General features: G+C 40.8%; 1 protein-coding gene across 10 annotated transcripts in view; it reads left to right on the top strand.

Moving 5' to 3' along the window:
• Window positions 1-23,656, top strand: part of ADCYAP1R1 (ADCYAP receptor type I) — a 141,945-nt gene that overhangs the window by 46,620 nt on the left and 71,669 nt on the right. For all 10 annotated transcript variants that reach the window (XM_015619634.1, XM_015619633.1, XM_015619631.1 and 7 more), the window contains exon 4: window positions 12,945-13,050. In XM_015619634.1, the coding sequence (XP_015475120.1) occupies window positions 12,945-13,050 (106 nt within the window). The remainder of the gene's footprint in view (window positions 1-12,944; window positions 13,051-23,656) is intronic.

Here is a 23,656-nt window from a genome sequence, read left to right as displayed (position 1 = left end):
TGCATGGGAGATAAATTCACTTTTGTACATGATTTTTCACACTTAGATAGGAAATGCACTTTTTGCAGGACTAAGTAATAAATTGCATTTTTACATCACGGTTCATAAGAACTTTGAGTTACAGTTTAATGGCAGAGTATTCTTGATACAGCAACAGTAAATAAAATGTTAAGAAAAGGGAAAAATATAGGAAAAAATTTGGAAAGAAGGAGTGAGCTGGATGTGTAACACAGCAAGAACTGCTCTCAAATACGTTGCTCCACACTAGTCCAGATTTTTACACAGTAGGTTACCCTTCCAAAACCTCAACTTTTGGGGATCTCATCCCATTAAAATGTGAAAAAAACACAAAACCACCAAAATCAGGAGTGTTCAGGGTCAGCTTCAACCAGGGAAGATTTTCCAGGGTATAGAATATATATAGTAACATATATATGCATATATGTCTACATATATGTATCTATATATCTATATATTTATAGATATAGATATAAATATAGATATAGATATTAATATATTTATAGTAACAGCTCCAGCTGTTATTAGGAAACATTTCTGGGTATTCTGCGTGGGCTGTGATGTGGACCAGAGGTTTCACCTGTTTTTTTTGCTGTTCCATCTCTGCTCTCCTCCCATATCTGCTGCTCTCAACTCCTCAGAAAATGGGTTGAGGTGGATGTGTCTGAATATTTCATAATGTGTAAAAAGAAAAGCCCTCTAATTGTCACACCTTGTCTGACATGTTCTGGAGCTCTGCTCCTGTGATTGAAGAAAGGAACCAGGTGTGATTGTGTTTCTCAGTCTCTCAAGCTCCTGTGAAAATGTCAGTAATTAATTACTGCTTATTTGGTTTTATTGTGGCTAATGCACAGGTCCCTGCTGACTGTGAGTCTGGGCCTCTCTTTTATGGCACCTCTGAAAGAATTTTGTGGTTTTGTTGCTCCTTTGAAACATCAGGGATGGGGAATTGAGGTCCTAAGTTATTTTTTATCACCTGTTCACTGCATGTCCTTGAGAGGGGCACATTTGTGCTGCATCCAGATCATGAGGCCTGATCCTAATTCAGAGCTGCATGTTCTCAGGATCTGAAAATATGTTATATATAAAATATAAATAATATGATTGTAACATAGGGTTAAATACAAAGGCCAAATCTCCCAGTGAAAGTCATTATTTGGTAATATGCATTAATGGAGAAATTAAAACCATTTAATGAGACAAACACGATAAAACAGGTAATGTGTCTTCCTACTCTCAGTGGTGTCCAGAGCATCATTAAATGACATTAAATTGTTATTTTTAAGCTTAGAGATGCCCAAGACAGAAATGCTGCATGTGGTTGAACACCAATGAATTACAAACATGCCAAATCCCTTCTGCTGCATCAGTGGGGGGAATTGTGTTGGTGGAACTGATCACTCCTCTGGCAGGGATTTATCTACCCAGAGCTTGGTTATTCACTGTCAGGATGCCACTGTGTGCCATCAGAGATTTTGTTTCCTGAGAATTGCATTGAAATGCTTCACTCCAAGAACTGTTTGCAGATATTTAAATGCTGGTGATCAACCATGTGCCCTCTACTTCTGCTGGCCTATGCAGCCTGCGGTGCTGAAGGTGGAAGAATGAGGCAGAAATCAGAATTTCCAAGGAGCAGGATGGGGCTGGGATTCACCAGTGCTGGATCTGCAGCCACTCGAGTCACCTTGGCATCCCATTTTTGTTATCCAGACAAACACTGACACTGCAAGTCTCCCTCTCCTTTTTTTTTTTGTCTCACCCTGATAACTTGAGCCATAAATATTGATCAAAATCAAGTGTCCAAAGCATTAACAGGCTGTGAGAGAGGTGCTTCCTGATGCTCCTCAGCAGCACAGCACTGAGGCAGCCCTAAATGCCGAGATAAGGTGAACATCAATAAGCAGACAACCCTAAAAGCAGGAACTCTGCTTTGCTAGGTCACCTAATAAAAGTGGCATTAGTAATGTTCTCTGTGGAATAAACCCAGACTGAGGGATCAAGGTGCATAATAATGTCTGAGGGAAAAAATTTGGAATTCTCTACGTTGTGGAAAATTCTGTTATTTTAATATCTTCTGTCATCCTGGAGGAGTGGGTTAATATATCTCAACTTTTTTCTTCCTTATTTTTTTTTTGGTTTTGTTTTTGTTTACTTTTTTTTTCTTTTAGGGTTTTGTTTGTGTGTTTGTTTGGCCTTTTTGTTTGGTTTGGTTTGGTTTGTTTGCTTAATTTATTTTTTTTACCCCCATGGAGGAGATTTCATCACCTTTTAAAACTCAAAATAAAAATTTTCCTTGCCCCTAAACTGGATTACTTGAATGCCACCTCATGGGGCCTATAGGAGAGCTGGAGAGAGACTTTTGACAAGGGCATGTAGTGATAGAAGGGGGAAGGGCTTCAAACTGACAGAGGGCAGGTTTAGATGAGATATTAGGAATAAATTCTTCCCTGTGAGGGTGGGGAGGCACAGGTTGCTCAGAGCAGATGTGGCTGCACCATCTTTTCCTCTCGGATCATTTTAGCTGAGCTCCACGCTGCTGCTCTGCTACCCCCATGCAGTCTCCTCCCATCTTTTCTTCAGAAATATGTTCAGAAATATGTTCTTTATTCTCCTCCTTGAGTTTTTACAGCAAAATAGTGATGAAGCCATCGAGAAACCAGAAGGAGAAAGAAAGGCTTGGTGAGAAAACAGCTCTAAGCACGGCCTTTTGTACAGTGGGGCTGTACAGATGGGGCTTTTTTCAGTTGTGAGGTGATTTGTTTTTCATCCTCCACTTCAGCACAATACCCAGCCCAATGTCTCTGAGCACTGAAAGGAGAAGGAGGGAAATTGAGAATAAGTTTGAGCACTCCCAATTACCACTGCTGTAAGAGTTCTTTGCCTCCCTTCTCCAGTGGTCTCCCCATTCCCAGAGCCCTTTGGGGAAATATTGGAGTGAGAGCTGCAGCACGAGCTCACTGGAGCTGCCCGCAGGGAGGAGAGAAAGGGAAGAATGCATGTGCTAGCTGAGGGCAAATAGCTTTAATTTAATTAGCAGATTAATTAAAGCTTCCTCCCCTGGGCAGGGGATGTGTGTGTGTGTGTGCGCAGAAGTGTTTCTGCAGCCTCCCTGTAGCTGCTCATCAACGCGTTCCTGTTCCAAGTGTGACTCAGATGGGGCTCCATTGAACTTGCTGGGAGCCTCTACAGAACAAATTTCCTGTCAGGGACCTTTTCTCTTCAGGGTTTTGTTTAAATCTAATGAAGTATAAGTGGGCAAATAATAACAAGTAGTGACAAGAGCTTGCTTTGCAAATGAACATGACATCCAGTGCAGGACAACTGCAGAGCTCCTGAAAGCTTCTCTGTTTCCCGGTGTCCCCACAGTGAGAGAGGCCTGAAGTTAACACAGATCCCCTCAGTGAAAGGCCCCAGGAGTTCTTTGCAGTGTGGAAAACCATTCAAGAATTTTTGGGAGCCTTGACTCTGCACACTTTGCACGGGTCCTGAGGAAAGCAGGGATGGCCAGCATTGTCCTGGGCTGGATTAAGAACAAAGGCAGTTGATACAAGGAAATGTTTATCCCCATCTACTGAGCACTTGATGGATCAACTACAGCTCATAGAATCACAGAATGGTTTGGGTTGGAGGGGACCTTAAAGCTCATCCAGTCCCACCCCTGTCCTGGGCAGGGACATCTCCCAGGCTGCTCCAAGCCCCGTCCAACCTGGCCTTGGACACTTCCAGGGATCCAGGGGCAGCCACAGCTTCTCTGAGCACCCTGTGCCAGGGCCTGCCCACCCTCACAGGAGAGAATTTCTTCCTAATATCTCATCTAAATCTACTACTTCTGGAATATTACATCCAGTTTTAGAGTCCTCAATAAATAAAATATCTCAGTCAACTGCAGCAAGTTCAAAGGAGGAACACTGAGATTGCCTGTGAGGAGAGGATGAGGAAATTTGGCTTTTTTTTGCCAAAGATGGAAGGAGAGAAAATCAGGGGGAAATCTTGTAGGAGCCTTATGGTATTTATGAGGAGAGCATCAGAAGGAAAGAGCCAGGGGTTTCACCATGATGTGTGGCATGAGGACAACAGAGTGTTGGTGTAACCTGAAACAAGGGAGGATCATATTGGAGAGAATCTATTGGTGTCTAAAAATGTTCACTCGTTGTGAGAGACTTCTCCTGGGTCAAACTGTTCAGCTATAAACAATTTATTATAAGGGTGAAGAGAGGGAGAGACCTGTGTTTGCCACCAGCCTCGGCATCCACGTGGTCCCAGGGGGAGGGGAGAGAGTGAGGTGAAAGAGGGAGAAAAGAGATTAGAGAGCAAGGAAAAGTAGAGAGGGGTAGGAGTTAGGAGAGGAGAGCTGAGAGCTGAGAGTAGGGGAAAGCTAAGAGTTAAGAGAGCGAAGTTCTAGTTACAATACAATATATCTTTTTCTATAGTGAATATTCTAATTCCCAGTAACCAATCACTACAAGATACACCCACTAAAGAGTTTACATACAGCCTCTGAGCATCCCCATATTAACATACAGTGTTGCATTTTAAACTCTACAAACTTTACAAATTCTTCCCTTGCTTCTTGACCTTTGGACTTTCTATCAGCAGAAGGACATTGTTTTAATAGCAGGGATTCTCCTCTAGCTGGCTTGGCTATTGTTCTTTGGTTATATAGTCACTGGTACTCAGCTTCATGACTCAAAGCAGGCTTTCATTTCTACTTCGATTCTAGCCTTCATATTTTCAGAATCTTCTGCCAAACAATCACATTCATAACGTTTCCCTGTTTCATCCTCCCCAAGAAGAATCCTTTTTACTCTGAAAATAAGTGACCACTGGGGTAAATTCCACCGAGGCTGTGCAGTCTTCATTCCCAGAGTTCTCCAAAACTCAGGTGGAAAAAGCCCTGGAAAGACTTAACCCTTCCATTGCTGAGCCTGCTTCCAGTGGAAGGTTGAGCTGGATCCTTCTGGAGGTCTCTCCCAACCCGAATTATCCTGTGCTTCCATGGTTGTCCCTGGAAGACACATGTGAGAGCTGACATCATTCAGAGAAAGCCACCAGGGATGTCTGGGTGAAGCAGGAGACACCGAAGCTTTAAACATAAAATCTATAGATCAGGAAAAGAAGGGTAAAGCTCTAGGTTATCTTTTTCATCCTGTTGATTTTAGGTTGCTCTGGCAGCTGATACAGACTGCTTTAAACAGGGGACATTCCTGTATTGCCAGTGCTGCTTGAAGAGTGAAAAAGGTGTGCTTACCTGAAAATCCTCTGGAGAAAACAGGAGAGGAGGACGCCTCTCTGTTGCTGCTGCTGACAGAAAATAAAGCTGCAAAAATGATGGTCCAGGACCTTCTCAAGGATCATCTGGAACCCCCTTATTCACAGTTTATGTGGAAATTTCAGGGTTCAGAGTAACCAGTAGTTTTGCCAAGACAGCAGATTGATCTAACAGAGAAAATCTGGGAGCTGAAAAATGAATCATTGTCACCTACAGGTTTTCCCCTCTGGATCAGCAGTTCCTCAGATTATACAAACAGCAGGTCCCAGATTGCTCAGAAATTCAAGTGTTTCCATTTCAGCTCCCTCCTTTCAGGTGTTCAGCTGGATCTGAACATCTCATCCCAGATTTATGTCGATATAAATCCTCACTTCTCAGCCAGGCACGATGTGTTAAAAAACCAGAGATCCCGCCCTCCAACTTCCACTCCAGTCATTCTTGTTAATTGATTCATCTGAACTTCTGTGCCAAATCTGAAATGCTTACCTGAGGCTGGAGTAGTGGGACCACAGAGGAAAAAAAAAATACTCATTATTTTTTCCTCCTTAATCAATCACAAATTCCAGCAATTTACATGTGCATGACTTGCCTGTAACCCCCCATCCAGGAACTCTCCTGCTGTGACACAGACTTGGCCAAACCCTGGATCCACGCTGGGCTGTTCTCTTGCCAGCAGCTCTGCCACGTCAAAACCTGTGTCAGGAGCTGGAAAGTGTCCTTGGAAGTGACTGTCAGTGATCTTTGCAAGCCCTGCACCCCTGATATCCTGCAGTGATATCCATGCAATCCAATTTTGCTCCATGCTAAAAGCTCTCAAAGCGGTGAGAACATTCCCATAAAGTTTTGTAAGGGAGTAGACCCTGATTTGAACACCTAAATTTCCTTTCTTTTGAACAGTTTATAAAATAAACTGGAATTGCAATGCTGGTTATCAGATTTTCAGGCTGACTTTGGCCTCTGTGAAATGAAGGAAAAGTCCAAACTGTGCTGTTGGGAGTTGTACTTCAGAATTGGATCTTTGGAGAAGAAATTCTCAGGAATTGCTGGAGAAAGCCATTTCTATGAAATATAAAATCAGCAATCAGAAGGGTTATTAAACCCTTAGTTTCATCTCAAGCACATTATGTCTAGCAGGATTTTTAATCACTTTTCCAGTGAGTGGTTCATGCTGCCAGTAGAAGGCTTTGGGAAGCACCACCTGCTATTAGAGATAAAGGGATATTTTGGTTTAATCCAAGATGACATTTCCCATGGAAGTCCTCAGCTCTCCTGGGAATGTTTTACAATGCTCAAAGTGGGGATTTACAACTGATTTCCAAGATAAGGGAGTTTGCAAAAAGTTATAGAGAGGTTATTTACAAGAGCATGTGGTGACAGGACAAAGGGAAATGGTTTCAAAGTGGAAGAGAGGAGGTTTAGATGGGATATTGGAAGGAATTGTTCCCTGTGAGGATGGTGAGGCCCTGGCACAGGGTGCTGAGAGCAGCTGTGGCTGCCCTTGGATCCCTGGAAGTGTCCCAGGCCAGGCTGGATGGGTCTTGGAGCAGCCTGGGACAGTGAAAGGCATCTCTGCCCATAGCAGGAAAATTGGGAAAATATCTCTAAGGTCCCTCCTAACCCAAGCCATCCCACAATTCTGTGATACTGCAAAAAGCCAGTTCAGGCAAACTCAAAAATAGTTTTACCCCATGTTGTGTAAGGATCTTTTGTCCAGCACTCACTTCAGAAGGTGTCCACTGAGGGAAGGGAATTTGTGCTGCTGCTGTTTTCTAATCTGCAGTGGGATGTGCATCTCTCCAGGAGCCAGGAGTGTCAGTGTACCCAAATCTTAAATTTACACCAGCTGCTTTGAAAGGGATCGATGCCTTTTCCTGGCAGCGTGTTCTGGGTATTTTTTTTTCCCCCTGTACAATTTGTTTAAAGTGTGGTGTCCAAGCTCTGCTGCAGATTGTACCATTGTGGCTGGGTTTGAACGAGTTCCCAATGGCTTTACCCTTTCACTCAGTGTGAAGTGTTCTGAAGTCACAGTGGTTTGGATGCCATTTGCTCAGGAAGGCAAAAAACACAATCAAGTGACAAACCTCAGACCTTTCTGTGTAATGTTCTATTTCTTCTTGCCTCCTTTGGGCTCAATTCCCTGTGGATATAACTTTTCTCTAGTCTCTCAGCTTTCTTTGGGCTGAATTCTCCTGGGATCCTCCCTCATAGGGAGTCCCACTTATCTCAGTCCTTATGATTGGAAGAAAACTCCCGAGCTCGTTAGAATCTTGTTTCTTGTGTTTATTGAAGGATCCTTACAAAACTTAACAGGTCTCTCCAGGCTGGTTACAAGATCAATCTTTGTAATTTGGCACATTTCTTTCCTCTGATGGTACAAACAAGGCCTTGTGGCTCACTTCGTGTCTGATGCACAAAATGGCCTCGAACTACGCAGTTCTTTTATCTTTATACCTATTTTTACCCAATTAACTGTAGACATGTATATTATTTTTCTTAATGACCCAATGACCCATCACCTCTGTGCTGCACTGCGGCATTTTCTACCCAATCACTTCCTATTACCCAAAAACCTCTAGGAGATGAACATGAAGAAGAAAGAAGAAGGAACAAGGTACAACACCTTAAATCCTCCATCTTGTCTCCTGTTCTCTAAACTAACTTTTTCACCCAGTGATTTAAAAAACTTTCTAATCTACCCACTTACACTTTTTGTATCTAATATTTGTTCTCATGTATCACCATGAAAACATGCCCATGAATTTCATATTATATGAAATTCAGTGTTTCTTTGAATTCTAGAACTAAATATTAAAAACAAGGGCACACAATCTGTATCTCAGACTCCAACATTCTGGGGACAACAACTTCTTGGATTGCTGAGCCAGTCTTGTGGGGCCCAGCAGTGATGCAAATCAGTTCTGGGAAAAAAAAATAAAAAAATCCAGATAATCAGAGCTCCTTCCCAAAGCCCTTTATTTTTAACACAGCATTTTGCCAGTCTTGGCCCTGGTGTGACCAGTTGAATCATTGCTTGGTGAGAACAGGGACTGAACGGTGTCGTTTCCATGACAAAGTGAGCCTCTTTTGGCAATGCTCACACAACAATTTATCATTTTTTGAAGCTAACTTTTCAATACTGGAAGTCATAATAGAATTAGTAAAATGTGTGTAATTCAGCTTGAAGTGAGTGAGCTCATCTACCTTGTGGATTAAACGCCTTTCTTGCATTATTTTAGAAAAAACACTTCAGCAAAAGTTGAATCACACTCTAATTCATCTTTGTGTTGATGTAAAACCATGGCCATGAAGGATTTAATGAAGAGTTGCTGTCATTGTTGTTGATTCTTATCTGTCCTTCTTTGCCCTCTCATTGTCACAGTGCCTGATATGGCATATCCTGAATGAAGTAGAAATTAACTTAAAAAAAAATTCACTTAAAAAAAAACCCAAAAGAAAATAAACCAGGACTTTACAGACTTAACACAAAAATGCAGAAGAGAAAAGAACAGCCAATGGTACAGAATTGCCATATTTGAGCTGGTGTTTATAGAAATTCCAAGGGAATTCCCATCTCACCATCACGTCATTACTAGGACATCAAAGCAGATTTTCTGATCCTGGAGGGTCTCAGGAATGCTGGGGACATCTCACTTCTGCAGGTCCACTGAGTAAAGCCATGTAGGGAAATCAAGTTTTTTAGCACTTGTGAATATTCTTACTGAGAACAAGATGAGCAAAATGGTGTTTTTTGAATAACTGAACGTAGTCAAAGGCAGTTCAGATTTTTTGGCTGGACTGTTCTGCACAGTTGGTGTGTATATATAATTATATAAACCAAATTTATATAAATATATATGAAAAATACAATTAAACATACCAAATTTATTGTAAATACGTAAGTTGTAACATGATTGTTATTAATTTTACCATAATTTCAAGGAAACTGCAAAGAGTTAAGCACTGGAATTTGCTCAGATCACATACCAGTTTATATTTGTGGTGGCCACCTTAATAAAAAACACATAAGGAAAATGAAATCTCTGAATTTGTTGTACCTCTTTAGCGTCCTGCCAGCTTCTTGTGTTCTCTCAGAACCAAACAAATATTGACTGCCTTTGTATCTAAATGGATATAAACATTTTTCTAAACTGATGTGAGTCAGAATCCTTCACTTCATTGAGAGTAATAAATTTTTCAAAGACCTGTGAATTTCATGCACTATCGACTTGGATTCTTGATTTTTTTTTCTAATATGTGTCAAAACACTCTTTAACTGCACATATCCCTGATCTCTTCTGGGAAACTGAAACCAGACTGTCTCTGCTAAGCACAGGAAATTGCAAATGTCCTCGAGGCAAAAGAAATGGGATGAGGAGGCCTGGAGTTCAAGCTTACACTGCCACTGGAATCAGGAATTGAAGCCTGACTTGGCAGATTAAAGGCTTTACCAGTCCATGGTAGCCTGAGAAACAGCAAAGCCCTGGATCCTCTCAGGAAAATGTGACAGCATCAAAGTGTCTCTGTAACCAGCAGACAAACCTTTTGTTCTAATCAATTCAAGCCTTTTCTATTTTCCCAGATATGGAATTGCTGGTTAGCAGGGATGACAGGCAGCTCCTGTTCTCTCCTTGGACACCGAGGCTGATGCTTCCTCCTTTTCTTTGCTTTCTCTTTCGGTTTCCAGGATCCCCAAAATGATATTTTTTAAGATCTGTTGATGAGGTGCTACGAAAGATGGTGATGGGAAGTCACATCAGAATATTGTGGCAACAGTGAAAGCTTGAGGAAAGCTGCAGGGACAGGTGAAGTACATGGCCCTGTCCACACCTGAGCCTCCTAAGCCAGACTTACTGGGATGCATCTGACTATATTTAATCAGACCAGTTGTGCCACTCTGCAAGGAGAACAGAAAAGTCTGACCTTTTAACCTTTGGCTTTCTTTACAATCAATCAAGTTCTGGCTTTGATACACCTCTAGCAAAGAAGATACCAAAGAAATAAGGATAAATCACACTTTTTTTTGTCTTTTCATTGTAGATTGAATCTGAATTTTCTTATCAAATGTCTCTGAGGACAGGAGCATTGTGGGTTACTTAATATTCTGGAATGCAATCATAGAATTGTTGGGGTTGGAAGGGACCTTAAAGATCATCCAGTGCCACCCCTGCCATGGCAGGGACACCTTCCACTGTCCCAGGCTGCTCCAAGTCTTATCCAACCTGTCCTTGGACATTTCCAGGGATCCAGGGGCAGCCTGGAATAATTTGTTCTAGTGCCTCACTGAACTTCTTTATTGGATGGTCTTTGGATAAATGTATGTATCCATGTGTGGCATTTAACATTCACAATTTCAAGCTGAATATTTCTGCAAGTTAACAGTGTGTGAAGAAATATTTCCTTTTGTTTAGTCACATCCTGCTTGCATAGACAACTTATTATTATTATTATTATTATTATTATTATTATTATCATTATTATTTATAATAATAAAAATATTAATAATGACAATATTTTTACTAAATGACACCTTTTCTAATCTGTACCTAGTGAACTGTATAGAAACTTCTATATCTGAGTATTGAGACTGGTCACTCCTCTCACACCTGGGCAACTGTGGAGGGTGAACCTGGCCTAACAGCAGAACTCTGTTTTTCTTTCTATTTCCCTTTTATCTTCTTAAAATATATTCTAAGAACTTGAATGCCAGCCAATGCAATTTTCTCTATCTTTGGGGATGCTTAGGGGATGATGTAGCTAAAGCTCTTATGTTCTTGGGAGATCCTGGAGGTCTGTGACAATTTATCTTTTCCAGGCACTTGGGAGCCCTTAAAACAGAACTGTGTTTGTTTTGAAGACAAACAAATCTAATATGGTTGTGCCTGGTGTGTCCTCTGGGGGAAAATAGCTGAAATTTATTACTGGGATCTTGGAGATGATGAAACTGTGCAGCATTATGAGTTCCTACAAATGGTGAGGAAAGCTTTCCAGGAGAGTTCATCAGGAAACCCTCTCTGTCCTTGAAATAGCAGTGGTAGCTTTTAACATTTACAAAAAAAAAGGGTGCAGATGGTTCCGAGCATCATCACACAAACAAAAGCACAACACAAACACCATCCAACTGGATCTTTACAGACTCACTGGGTGGTGTGGGTCAGAAAGGATTTTACAGATAAATCTCATTCCACCCCCTCCATGGGCAGGGAAACCTTCCACTATCCCAGGTTGTTCCATCCAGCCTGGTCTGGGACATTTCCAGGGATCCAGGGACAGCCACAGCCTCTCTGGGCACCCTGTGCCAGGGCCTGCCCACCCTCACAGGGAAGAATTTCTTCCTAATTCTTCATCTGAATCTCCCCTCTTTCATTTTCAAACCATTCCTCCTTGTCCTGTCGCTTTCTGCCGGTGTAGAAGTTTCTCTCCCTCTTTTTTGTAAGCAACTTTAGCTGCTGAAAGGATTTCACCTGCCTGGGGATTTGCCCTCAGGTTTTGTTGACTGGTGCATCCCTGATCCAAACTGTTCATTCCCTGGGGTGTGAGGGAGGAAAAGTTGAATTGTGCACATGGGGTTCCAAAATAACCCAGAGCAAATTAAATTTGGGTATTTCTTTCCCTGTTTTCTTGTCCCTACTTAGCAGATAAGGGGAAACAGGTCACACACCATTTCCTCTGTGGTTTTCCATTGTCAAAAGTGATGGAAATGGGATGGGAAATAAAATAACAAAATTGCTGCAGTGCACCACCTTCAGCCAGGGCACTGATTCCATGGTGGTTTCCACTGGGTGGGGTTTGGACCTCAGCTATGCCCCTGTAAAGTGATCTCATCAAATCTGAGGTTTTATTTTCCTTCTATTGATATTCCCTCTGCTGCCCTGCATTGGTTTCCAGAAATGGGTCACATCCTTATTTTGTTGTTGCTTTGGCATTGCCTGAATTCTGTTGGCTGCAATGTTAATAAACTAAATTTTTTATTCCCTTCTTTTTCCTCCCTTTACTTTTTTTCTACTAGAGAGTTAAAGATAGAAAACAGAAAAAAAAAAAAGAAAGAAAATATTTGGATCAAGTCAGCCTGGTTTATTTGACATTGTATTATTTTTGGCAAAAGAATTTGCCTTGTATTCTCTGGAAATAAATAAAAGTAACAGTGAGGAATGAACAGGGTGACAGAATAAGAGAAACAGACTTTAATTTGATTTAGATTACAGAGAGATTTTAATGAATTATGCAAAGACTCATAAGAAACTGGTGGGAGATCAAACCACACCTAAATTTATTCATAATTCTTTAAATTATTTCTGTATTTTGAGAGACCCTTGTTCAGCTTTATGTGAAGAAGGAATTCAATAAAATAAAACAAACATGTTAGAAAACACATTTTGACAGGGAGAACAATATAAAACTCTCAAATAATTTATGAGAATTTCAATTACTTAATTTCACCTTAGACCTGCTAGAAGAAAAAAGAGGAGTAAAAGTAAAGGAGAAAAAAGGACAGAAAATGACGTTTGTTTCAGTTTTTCCTCAACTTGAAATGATATTTTTCTTCTTTATTTTTTCTTCTTTATTCCTTGTAATGGGATCTTAAAACTTACTGGCACTTCCTGATCACCTCACATTTTTATTTCTGTAACTCTTTTGGTTTTTTTCCCTCCCATTTCAGGTTGCAGCAACCCATTCCAACTGCATCATTAAAAAGGAGCAAGAGACTTGTCTGGAGAAGATCCGGAGGGCGACGGCCCTGAACCCTCTCAATGACTCCTCTCCAGGTGAGTTCCAGGTCCTGCACGTTGAGCTGACAATTTAAAGGGTTTTTCACCATTTCCTGGAGGGGTTTTCAGCACTGTCAAAGCCAACATTTCATGGTAAGAGGAGCATCACTGCTGCTGAATCAGCTTGGGGAAATCAGGACAAAAATTCAATCTGTGGGGGTGCATGAGAACCATTCCTGGTTATTATCAGAGGTCAGGAATTTGTTTCTTTATGTTAGGTAATGGAGTTACAATATGTCTGCAAAACTAATAATAAAAAAAAAAATAAAATAAAAAGAAAGGATGCCTGGGTGATTTTTGCCTGGATGACAACAGCTTTGGGGACAGGATGTGACACAAAGTGCTGCTCCTGGAGCAGCTCGTTTTCCTTCCTCATCTCAGTAATAATTTGTGTATCTCTCACATGATCTGAAGCCCTTTACAGGGATTAACGCTGTGGTATCTGTAATCTTGATGAAGGATACTTGTGCTGTTGCTGAGATAAAAAACTGAGGCTGTGAGCAAAGAAATTTATAGTTTAATATCCTGTCTTATTTCCTCCTGACTGCAGCAGGAGCTGCCCGTGGCCAGCACCAAGGAGAGAAGGGCAAAGAATGACAAAGAAACTAATTGGAAATCAGGTTCCATTTACTGAGTCCTGTCCAAACTGCTTCTGCTGTGACTGGAATTGATAAAACAGCAGAGAAAAGCTGATAAAACACGTGGTGTGTGATAAAAGAGGGGAGGTTTGTCTCCCCTTTTTCTTGCAGCACATTCTAGTGCAGAAGCAGAGGGCAGAACACAGGTGTCTGTGGTACCAGGGTCCTCTAAAGCAACCCTTTTTTGCATTTGAGCTGCTAGGAGTATTTCCATCAGAGAGGAGGGTTTCCATCAGGGTCCTGCTATTCATCTCATGCATAAATTCATTTCTGTTCTGCTGCCCAGCTCTGGGCAGAGGAACTGTGGGGTGTGGTGGAAGTGAGGAGAGCTCAGTGTACTTTGGGCCGTTCATCTCTCCCCCAGGGATGTGATTTTGGGACCCTCTTTGTGCTTTACAGAAGAGCTGCCCAATTTTTCCCTGCTCTAGAAATGGCATGAGCAAGGAAAAAGGGAAAAAAAACCTTTTTCCTGCCTCCTTCCCCCAGAATGGTGCCAGGAGCTGATCACGAGACTTATTTCTTACACTTATGCAGTGGCTATTGTTTGGGTTCAGGAATTCATAGAACTCCCCAGGTGAGAAGAGACCATTTCCCAGACAGCTTTTATTTCTTTATCATCCAAATCCAGACCAGCCCTGACATCTGGGGACTGTTCCCACCCAGCTCCTCCCCCTGCCTGTCCTAAATGGGAAGGACAGAGCTCAGAGCTCAGAGATGGAGGAATCCCAGAGCCTCTGGAAGGGTTTTGCACCTCAGTGGGATGGATTTGTATCACCCACTGGGGCAGGAAGGGGCTGGATCCTTTCAGGCTCTCACTCAGAGCAGAACCCAGCTGCTCCCTGTTCTGTTCCCCCAGTGTTTACAAGCTGAATCACTGGGAGGATTTTCCCAGGCTCATTGAGCATCTTTTAGTTGTTCCCCACATCCTGTGGCAACGAGTTCCACTGCTGATGTGGCTTAGAGTGAAAAAATAAAACATATCCTCTCCAAGAGATTAATTTTCCAGTGAAGGATTCTGTGTACTTCTTGTTTGCCAACCCTTTCATTCCATGAATCCTGCTTGCTGAACTTTTTATCTGCATTTTAATTTATTTATTCATTTATTCATTTATTTTAATTTTTTGTAGACTTGTTTTAAATTAATTTAAGTTCACCTCTGGGACTACAGCATTTCACTCTTAAGTCCTGACCTCAAGACTAACCTTTCATTATTTCATGATATTTCTTTCAAGGCATGTGTCAGTGACACATTTTTTTGTGTCACTGATGGATTTATCCACCCTCAATCCCAGCAAAGCTTTATCTCCTTAAAGGATGGGATATCAACAAAATTCTACCACCTCCTTACTGGCTGAATTTTTGGGAGATGTTTCACCACAAAACTCCCTGAAGGAGCAGTAACTCTCCAGAAATTAAGCACTCGTAAGTGCAGGGTGTTGATTCCTCCTGAATTTCTCCTGCTGCACACAAACTGTTTTTTTATATGGGAAAAATGAAAATTGTCCTGTGTAATTTTTTATATTCTGGACTGAGACTTGCTAATGATGGCAGTTAGTGGGTAAATGCTATCAGCTTGTTTCTTTCAAAGAAAAAGTTAGGGAATAACCCCCTTGCTTGTCAGAAACAACTGAAAGAAGGAAGAAATCCCTTCTGACTGGTGAATAAAACTCCATTTATTCACAGGGGAAGCACACAATTACCTCTTTGACTATTTCTGCATGAAAATACTCATAGAAAAATTCAATATCTAAATTTTTTTGAGAATTGATTTCTCCTCAGTGGGGCTGCAAGGTGTGAAATGGGATCATGAGCCTTTCAGAAATCTGTAGGGGCTTGTGAACATGATCGAGTTACTGTGACTTAAAAGAAAAATCCACCTTTTATGGCAGGTGGCACAAAGAGGGTGAAGTACAGAACTCGGGTCTGGGACATGAACAGCCTCTGTATTCTGTATTTCTGCAGTATCTAGAACAATATGATGAAATATTAGGGTTCATGAGTCCTCCAGGGCGCCAGCATGGTGAAAAATGTGATAATGGTAAAATGTTTGCACTTGTTTTCTGCACTGGTGATTCCCTGCATGGGAAGTCCTGTCCTTGGGTGGAGAGGGAGCAAGAACAACTTATGGGGTCCTACATTGTGCAAGAATTCAGCTCTGCTGCCTTTGCTTTACCCCCTTGCTGCGTTCAGGGAACACAAACATCGACCAAATGGAGTTTCTGATGTTTCCTCCCTTCTCCCCCACTCTGCCTCTCATGCCCAGATGTTCTGCTCATTATTTCTTTACTCTTCACAGCACTCTTTCCTCTCCTGCTGCTGCTGGGCCATGCCTTTAATGCTTCAGAGGCAATGATTGCCTTGAGATTCTCTGTTTGGTTTTTCCCTTTTTTTTTTTTTATTATTTTTATGAAAGATTCTTCCTCTTAAATGTTTTAAATTCTTTAAGAAACTTTCTATGAGAAGAAATAGGGGGCATGTGCTGACCCTATGTGTCCGTTCCCGTTCAGTCATCACTTACAGCTTGAATGGAAAAGAGAATTTGAAGGAAATGAAATCTCAGCAGGACCCAGAGTCTGAGTCCCTTGCTCTGGAGAAGGAATTAAACTGATAAAGGGGAGTAATGAAAGCCAAAGGCAGACAAGAGAGGAAGGAGAGCAGTGATTACTTCATACTCAACTTCCCCAGGCAGTGGTGCCAGGCTATTTCTAACACCAGTGTTTCCAATCTCCTTTGTTTGAGTTTTTATCCCTGTCCTGCTGTGGAGCAGTTTGTGCTGGACCCTCTTCCAGCTCTCACCAGCCCTGGAGGTATCTTCTGCCAGACCAGAATTGATAAATCTCACTGCTGATCCACATGCACCCTTTTTTATTAGTATTTCTCCCATCCATGTTCTTCTGACCTGTTCCCAAGCCTGGGGCTAGGAAAGACTGACACAGGAGTTACTCAGATATTAATGACAGTTTCCTGGGTTATGTGCATGTAGCAGGGGATTTATCTAATTAAATGTTGATACCTGCAATTGCATCTGCACTACAAATGAGAAGTCACCTTCCCCAGTTTGTAGCTCTGGATGTCTACCAAGTAAAGCCTGAGACATAATTTATTTCATCCTCAATATGGATTAGATGATGTCTCTTTTTTCTCTCTGCACTCATGGAATAAAGGGTGACCATATCAGCTCTAAATTATCACATTAACATGTCTACATTTGGTCAGACAAATCCCACTAGCTTGTCTTGGTTATATTGACTACGTCATGCTGGAGGTCTGGATTACCCCAAAAATCTGAATTCTGATGGAAAGAGCCCTGCTGATGAAATGGAGAACCATAAATTGGCATGAAATACTTTTCCCAGCCTGTTCCCTCTCTTGCTTTCCACTGTTGGAAGCAGGTATTCCAGACTTGTCCCTTGAATGTGGCTTTCTCTCAAATGGTGGGAGAGTTCCTTGAGTGATTTGCAGATTTGTATCTACAATTTAGTGTTAAAAGTACTCAAAATGCACTGACCTGGAATGAGCCAAGGTGTGAACTCAGCACGAGAATTTGGATAGAAGAAGAAATGATGAGGCCTCCTTGGTGATTAAGTGGCTCATGACTCACTGTCAAATCAATCTTTAACTTGCAGCCCTTCCTTTCCAGTCCCACTCCTCCTGCCCTTCCTCTGAAAAATGCTGGGAGGAAGCAACATTCCCAGGCATGTCAAGGAAATGAAAGGAATTAAGGATTTGAAGTGGTGTGATGATTCCTGCAAGGAATCACATTGAATCCTTGTAAAAAGTTACCCCCTAAATCAACAGGAGAGAAACTGGTCAGGGCACCACGGGGGTAGGAGATGGGAATTAGGAGGCAGTGTGGTGATGCAAGGAGAGATTTTGAATTATGTTTCCATCACATGAAGATGATGGAGGTTTTGTTTTTTTTTCAGTTTCACATTTTTTATTGAGTGTCTCATCAGCCTCTTGTTCTCTCAGAGCCTTTGAATTATCTGCTGTTATTTCCAGTGGCACCACTGGGAAGACATTACTTCACTGTGTCTCACTGAGGCAGCTGTGCCCAAGAACAAGAGCACCAGGATTGAATCCAAGCTAATGAATTCCTAGAGTTGGAAGGGCACAGAGAAGAAAACGTCTCTACACCTGAAAGTTTCCTCCATGGCTCCTTTTAAAGCAGAACACAGACCTAGATAGCTTTGATCTCTATGGATACATCTCTCCTTGGTCAAAGATGATTTTTTGTGGCACTGATGGATTTATCCATGTGGCACTGCATAAAGTGTCTTCTACTAAATTCATGTTAGAGCTGGTAGGAGCAAGGAAGAATTTCAGGGGAGAAGCCAGGGACGTGTGATGACAGACACGGGGTCTGTGTTTATTTCTGGTATCCATTCTGTACAGTCTTTGTCTGAACAAATCTCCTGTGCACCCTTTGGGACCCAAGCTGTGATCAAACTTTGCTTTTTCTCAGGCAAATGCAAGGAAAAGTGCTTTTCTAAGCATTGCCAAAATGCATTTCCAAGCATTGGTTCATTCTTCAGCTCTTTGCTGAATTTCTCTGACATTGCCATCATGATTTTAGATGTTTTTGGGAAAGGGGGAAGGGTTTTAAGTGAAGGAGGGTAGATTTAGGTTAAATATTGGGAAGAAATTCTTCCCTGTGAGGGTGGTGAGGTTCTGGCACAGGCTGCCCAGAGAAGCTTCCCCATCCTTGAAACTGTCCAAGGCCAGTTTGGATAGGGATTTGAGAAGTTTGGGATAGTGGAAGGTGTCCCCATGACAGGGGTGGGAACTGGATGGATTTTAAGGTCCCTTCCCACCCAAACCATTCTAGGATTCTATAAGTCCATTCACCTGATAGAGTGGATAATTCATGTCACCTCAAAATGGATTTATAAAGTAGAGAGATCTTTATCAGTGCTAGATATTGAAACTATTTATAGTCAAGAGGTCAAAATCAGAACTTGGAACTCACTGAAGCTTAACAAATACAGAACTTACACTTGCCCTATTTCTGCATCCACCTACTGCTGAAAAGGTTGTCTGATGAATGTCAATTTTTCTGCATTGCCTATTAACACAATCATTGTGGAGGTCTGAAGTTGGGTTTAATTAATTCTGTTGGTGATAATGACCAAAATCTTCATTTTCCAGGCATAAACCAAGCTTCTGGCTCCATTAAGCATCTTTTCCTCAAATGGAGCAGCTGAAGCTAAAAAGGTTGATGCTGAGCTACTGTGAATTCAGTCACATCAGTGAGGCTGAAAGCCTGGGAGTGCATTGCCATTGGAAAAGTTCAGGACCAGCTTTGGCAGGGGAAGGAAAGGGTGTTGTGTCACAGCCAAGCTGCTCTGGAATAATTTAAGGAAAGGTTTTTTGCTAGACACAGCTGCAGACAGGACAAACCTCAAATGGATGAACCACCACATTTCTTGGAAAAGCCTCCAGGATGTTTCTTTCTCATTCCTCCTTAATAAACAGCTAAGCTATATTTACCTAGATGCTCTGCCTGGGGAGGCAAACAGTACAACAATAATTTTTCTTTTCTGAAGAATTCCTGGAAGGAGGGATTCAAATACCATCCCCATTGCACCCTAGACAAAATATCGATGGCAGATGAGCAGGGATGTTCTTTGGCATTATAACTCTCATGGTGCTGGGAGAAGAAAGAGTTTGTGTGATCCGACAGCTTTTCCTTCCAGGCCCAGCTGGATTGCCACTAGACTGGGAATCTCTGGGCAATTCTCCATCAGGGATCACAGTGTGTGTTTCACCTTCAAGAGAATGATTCCTCAAGGCAGTGCCCCCTTGTCTCCAGAGCTGTGTGCTGTCCATGGGACAGTGCTGAGCCCTGGCAAAAGGTGGGGTGTGCACAGGTGTGCCCTGCCTCACCTGGGCACAGCCCTGCCGTGGATGTTCCACAGCACAGTGTGGATACCTCAGTCCCTGTCGTGAGAATCTTAACCTCAAACCTTGTGAGTTCTTTTTCACCACTTTGTCTCCAGGGGTGGAATTTATCTCTCTGCATTTTACTGAATAACCCCTCAATTCTCTGACCTAAACAAAGTCTGAACCCTGTAGAGGCATGTGTCCTTCCTTGGAGTTATTCCTTTGTAGCTCTGGGTTCAGAGCTTTATTATTTATTATTTACTATTTACTATTTACTATTTATTATTTATTATTTATTATTTATTGTTTATTATTTATTATTTATTATTTATTATTTATTATTTATTATTTATTATTTATTATTTATTACTTATTATTTACTATTTATTATATATTATATATTATAAATTATATATTATATATTATATATTACAGAATATATATTATAGATTATATATTATAAATTATATATTATATATTATATATTATATATTATATCATATATTATATCTTATATCTTATATCTTATATCTTATATCTTATATCTTATATATTATATATTATATCTTATATATTATATATATTATATTATATATTATATATATTTTTATTTATTTTTATTGTTTATTATTTAATATTGTTCATTATTTATTTATTTATTTATTTAATTATTTATTTGATTATTTATTTATTTAATTATTATTATTATCTATTTGGGGATAAATTGTTCTCTGTAAAGGTCTTTTTCTCTCTCCTGACCCAAGAGGGAGGCCAGAGGATGAGTTTAGCCCTATGGACTCTCTAACCTGGTTAAAGCTCAGGCAAGGTGATGATCAGCCTGGGGAGGGTCAGGGAAGATGACTCAGAGAAAAAAGATGCAAAGCTTGCTGTAATGGGGCAGAAATTTCTGTTATCTCCTCGGGCAGCAGGAACACACTTTGGTGGTTTAAACAAGGACTGCCACCTTTGCAAGCCCTGCTGATAAATCTGAGTTTAGTCATCATCTCAGCATTTGCTGGACTTCCATTCAAAAAAAAAAAAAAAAAAAAAGGGAAAGGAAAGTACTGGAATTTAATATCTACATCTCTGGAAACACCATTAGCTGTGAAACATGTGTTTGAGCTGCTGTTCCCATCCCATAGTGTATTCATTGTGATAATTCCCACCTGGTTCTTTCAAAGCCATTACTTTTGTCATCTCCAGAATTGCCAGGAAGTCCTTCTGTAATAGGCAAGGAACATAAGTTAAAAGAAAATGAAAGGTGAATTTGAATTTGTCCAGGCAGCTGGGTAAGATAATGACTCGGATAAGATGAGTTTCTGGGAACCAGATTGAATAAAAGTATTTCTCTGCGAGCAGTTTAGTCATTGAAAAATGTTCAGGTTACATTTTAAAATAATTAAGGCTGAAAAATAGAAACCATTAACAAATTTGGAAAATGAAAATATATGGCCATTTCATATTGTTCTGTTCAACAGAACATTGTTTCAGAGGTACTTGTACTTAAATTGAATCAGGGATAAAAAGTAAAGAAATGATAAAATTCAAGATAAAAAGCTAAAAATGAAATTTCCTCTCTGCCTGACTCTGTTTTCATGTCAGACAAAATGGAGGAAAAACTCTCACTTAATTAAACAGAATTGGATTTTTAAAACAAAGTTTAAAAGTAAAATACACATTTTTTGCACAGTTCTACCTGTGAGTTCCTTGTTTCTGTGATGACATCCAGTTCATTAAATCCTCTCTTTTCTTTGGTCCAGACTTAATTATTATCAAGAAGAACACTCTGACCATCCAGTTCATGATGATTGAGAGCAAAGACAGCAGTTTTTTTTACAGTTTATGCAGAGTTTATTAAAATGTGAGGGTTTTCCCCCTCTATTGTTTACTTTTAGTGGGGTTTTTTGTGTGTGTTTCATTGATTTTTGCTTGGTTGGTTGGTTGGTTTGGGGTTTTTAATGAACATTTTCAAATGCACAGTGTACTAGATGCAGCCTGATGCTTTGTAAAGTGTCCCTGCCCATGGTGGGGTGGAATGAAGTGATCTTTACTGTCCCTTCCAACCTAAACCATTCCATAATTCCTTGATTTTAGGTGCCTTTGCAACTGATTTTACTACTGGGACATTGGTACTCTTCTAATTCACATTGTCCCAAGTCACTGTGAGCAGCACATGTGATTGCAATCATGTTCTAGCAGGCCACTGAAGTTAAAAAATGAATGATGAGCAGCAGTAAAACTCACCCAGTTAATGAGGGATGGTTTCATCTGTCAGTATCTGCAGAGCCATGAGCAGCTGGAAGCTGTGACAACATGCACTCATCGAATTTTTAATGTCTGTGGTACCACGGCCAAATATACAAATCCCCAAAAATCTGTTAAGGAGTGATCTGAATTCTAATTGAGTGATAATTGGTAAGTGATCTGTGATGGTTAACTCCTTCTAAACCAGTGGTCTATCCCAGCAGGCAGCTGCTGGACTCTTCTGTGTTGCTGGACAAAGAGTGTTTCCTTGCATGGAGATCGTGTTTCCATAAAGGTCCTGCAAATGTCTTGTGCTTCTGTAAAAATGAGTGAGTCAGGTGCCAGACAAGTGGATCTTCTTTTCAAAGGGAATTGTGTGAAAATCCCTTTGGTTCTTATTCCCATGGCTTGTTCTGTGGCTGGCTGCTGGATTTTCTGACAAAGCAATGCTTTTTTGCTGCTTCAGACTGTGTGTGTCCCTGAGAAAACACAGCAGTGAGAGACAGAGCTCGATCCTTGCTGAAGGCAGTGGCACAATTGACTGGTTTCTGGGATCTTTATTTCCAGGGATGAGACATGGAGTCAGACAGCACTGATGGGCTTTGGGTTTCTCCTCTCTGGCAATGATTACACTTCAGAGGAGCCCTGGATGAACCCTAGACTTTGCCTGTAATTGCTTTCTGGTGTCCAACAAGCTCCTGAAGCAAGAGAAATGGGGAATTTGGAGATTTTTAGGACCAGATGCATGTGAACACAAGAGTCCCTGGATTCCTTAGGGAACCCAGACATTCTGACATGGGGCCTTGAGAAGATCCAGACTGGAAACTCAGTCCCCTGAAAAATCGAAGGTTGTAATAAAACCTTACCTTTGTTAAAATAAATTAAATCCTCAGAGTCAGAATACCTGACAGAGCTTCCTAAATCCCCTGTGTCCAGTCTGTCACCCAGGCTCCCTGAATAACCAGTGATGGAAAATAGAAGACTTCAAAGTGCAGATCACTGCCCAGAGACAGCTTCATTTTATCCCAGGAATTGCTTCCAAAGCTTCAGTAAATACATTGACTTCATGGACTGGAGTGGAAGGTGAGACACTTAAGCTGTAATTAAAGATGTCTCTGATCATTGCAGCAGATTTGGACTGGATGATTTTCCAAGGTCCCTTCCACCCCAAAAAACTCATGGTTCTCTGAATCTCAGTGAAAAGAGATAGGCATTTCCAGAGAAGCAGTCATGTTTCCTAAGAAAATCCTAAAAACAACCAACCAACAAAAAAAACAAAACAAAACAAACAAAACAAAAAACACAAAAAAAAGAAAAAAAAGGGAAGTTTTGTTTGCTGGAGGATGTTAACCAAACTATGAAAAAAATACATTGATTGTAGACAAAAAAGAAAGAAAAAAATATTCCTAAAGTGAATAATTCTGAGCACTTGTTTGTAAGAGAGAAAACCCAGGATTACTGCACATCACATCCAGGAAATTTGGTTGTTTTAGTCAAACTTCCCAAAGGCAAGGAGAAGACAGTACAGCAATAAAGGACAGTACAGCAAGAGATTATGATCCCAGCTTGATCTTATAAAAGCCTGGAAGGATGAAAAAGATGCTGATATACACATTAATACAGACAAAATACAGATTTTGATCCTCTCCTTAATTATTCAGCTTTGAGCTTCTGCAGATAATTAATTCCTTAATTATGGCCAGTGAATATAACAGGATCTACCAAAACAGACTGAAATTAGGACTCTGGGCTGTGTTAATTGCATGTTTATTCCCCAGTGTGATGGTAAATCTGTAATATCTGCCCATCCCACCATGCCCTGCAATGGCTCCCCATTT

This window comes from Parus major, chromosome 2, assembly GCF_001522545.3.
Source record: "Parus major isolate Abel chromosome 2, Parus_major1.1, whole genome shotgun sequence".
In the NCBI taxonomy this organism is placed as follows: domain Eukaryota; kingdom Metazoa; phylum Chordata; class Aves; order Passeriformes; family Paridae; genus Parus; species Parus major.
Note: the sequence above shows the minus strand (reverse complement) of the source record. Positions and strands in the feature narration are given on the sequence as shown.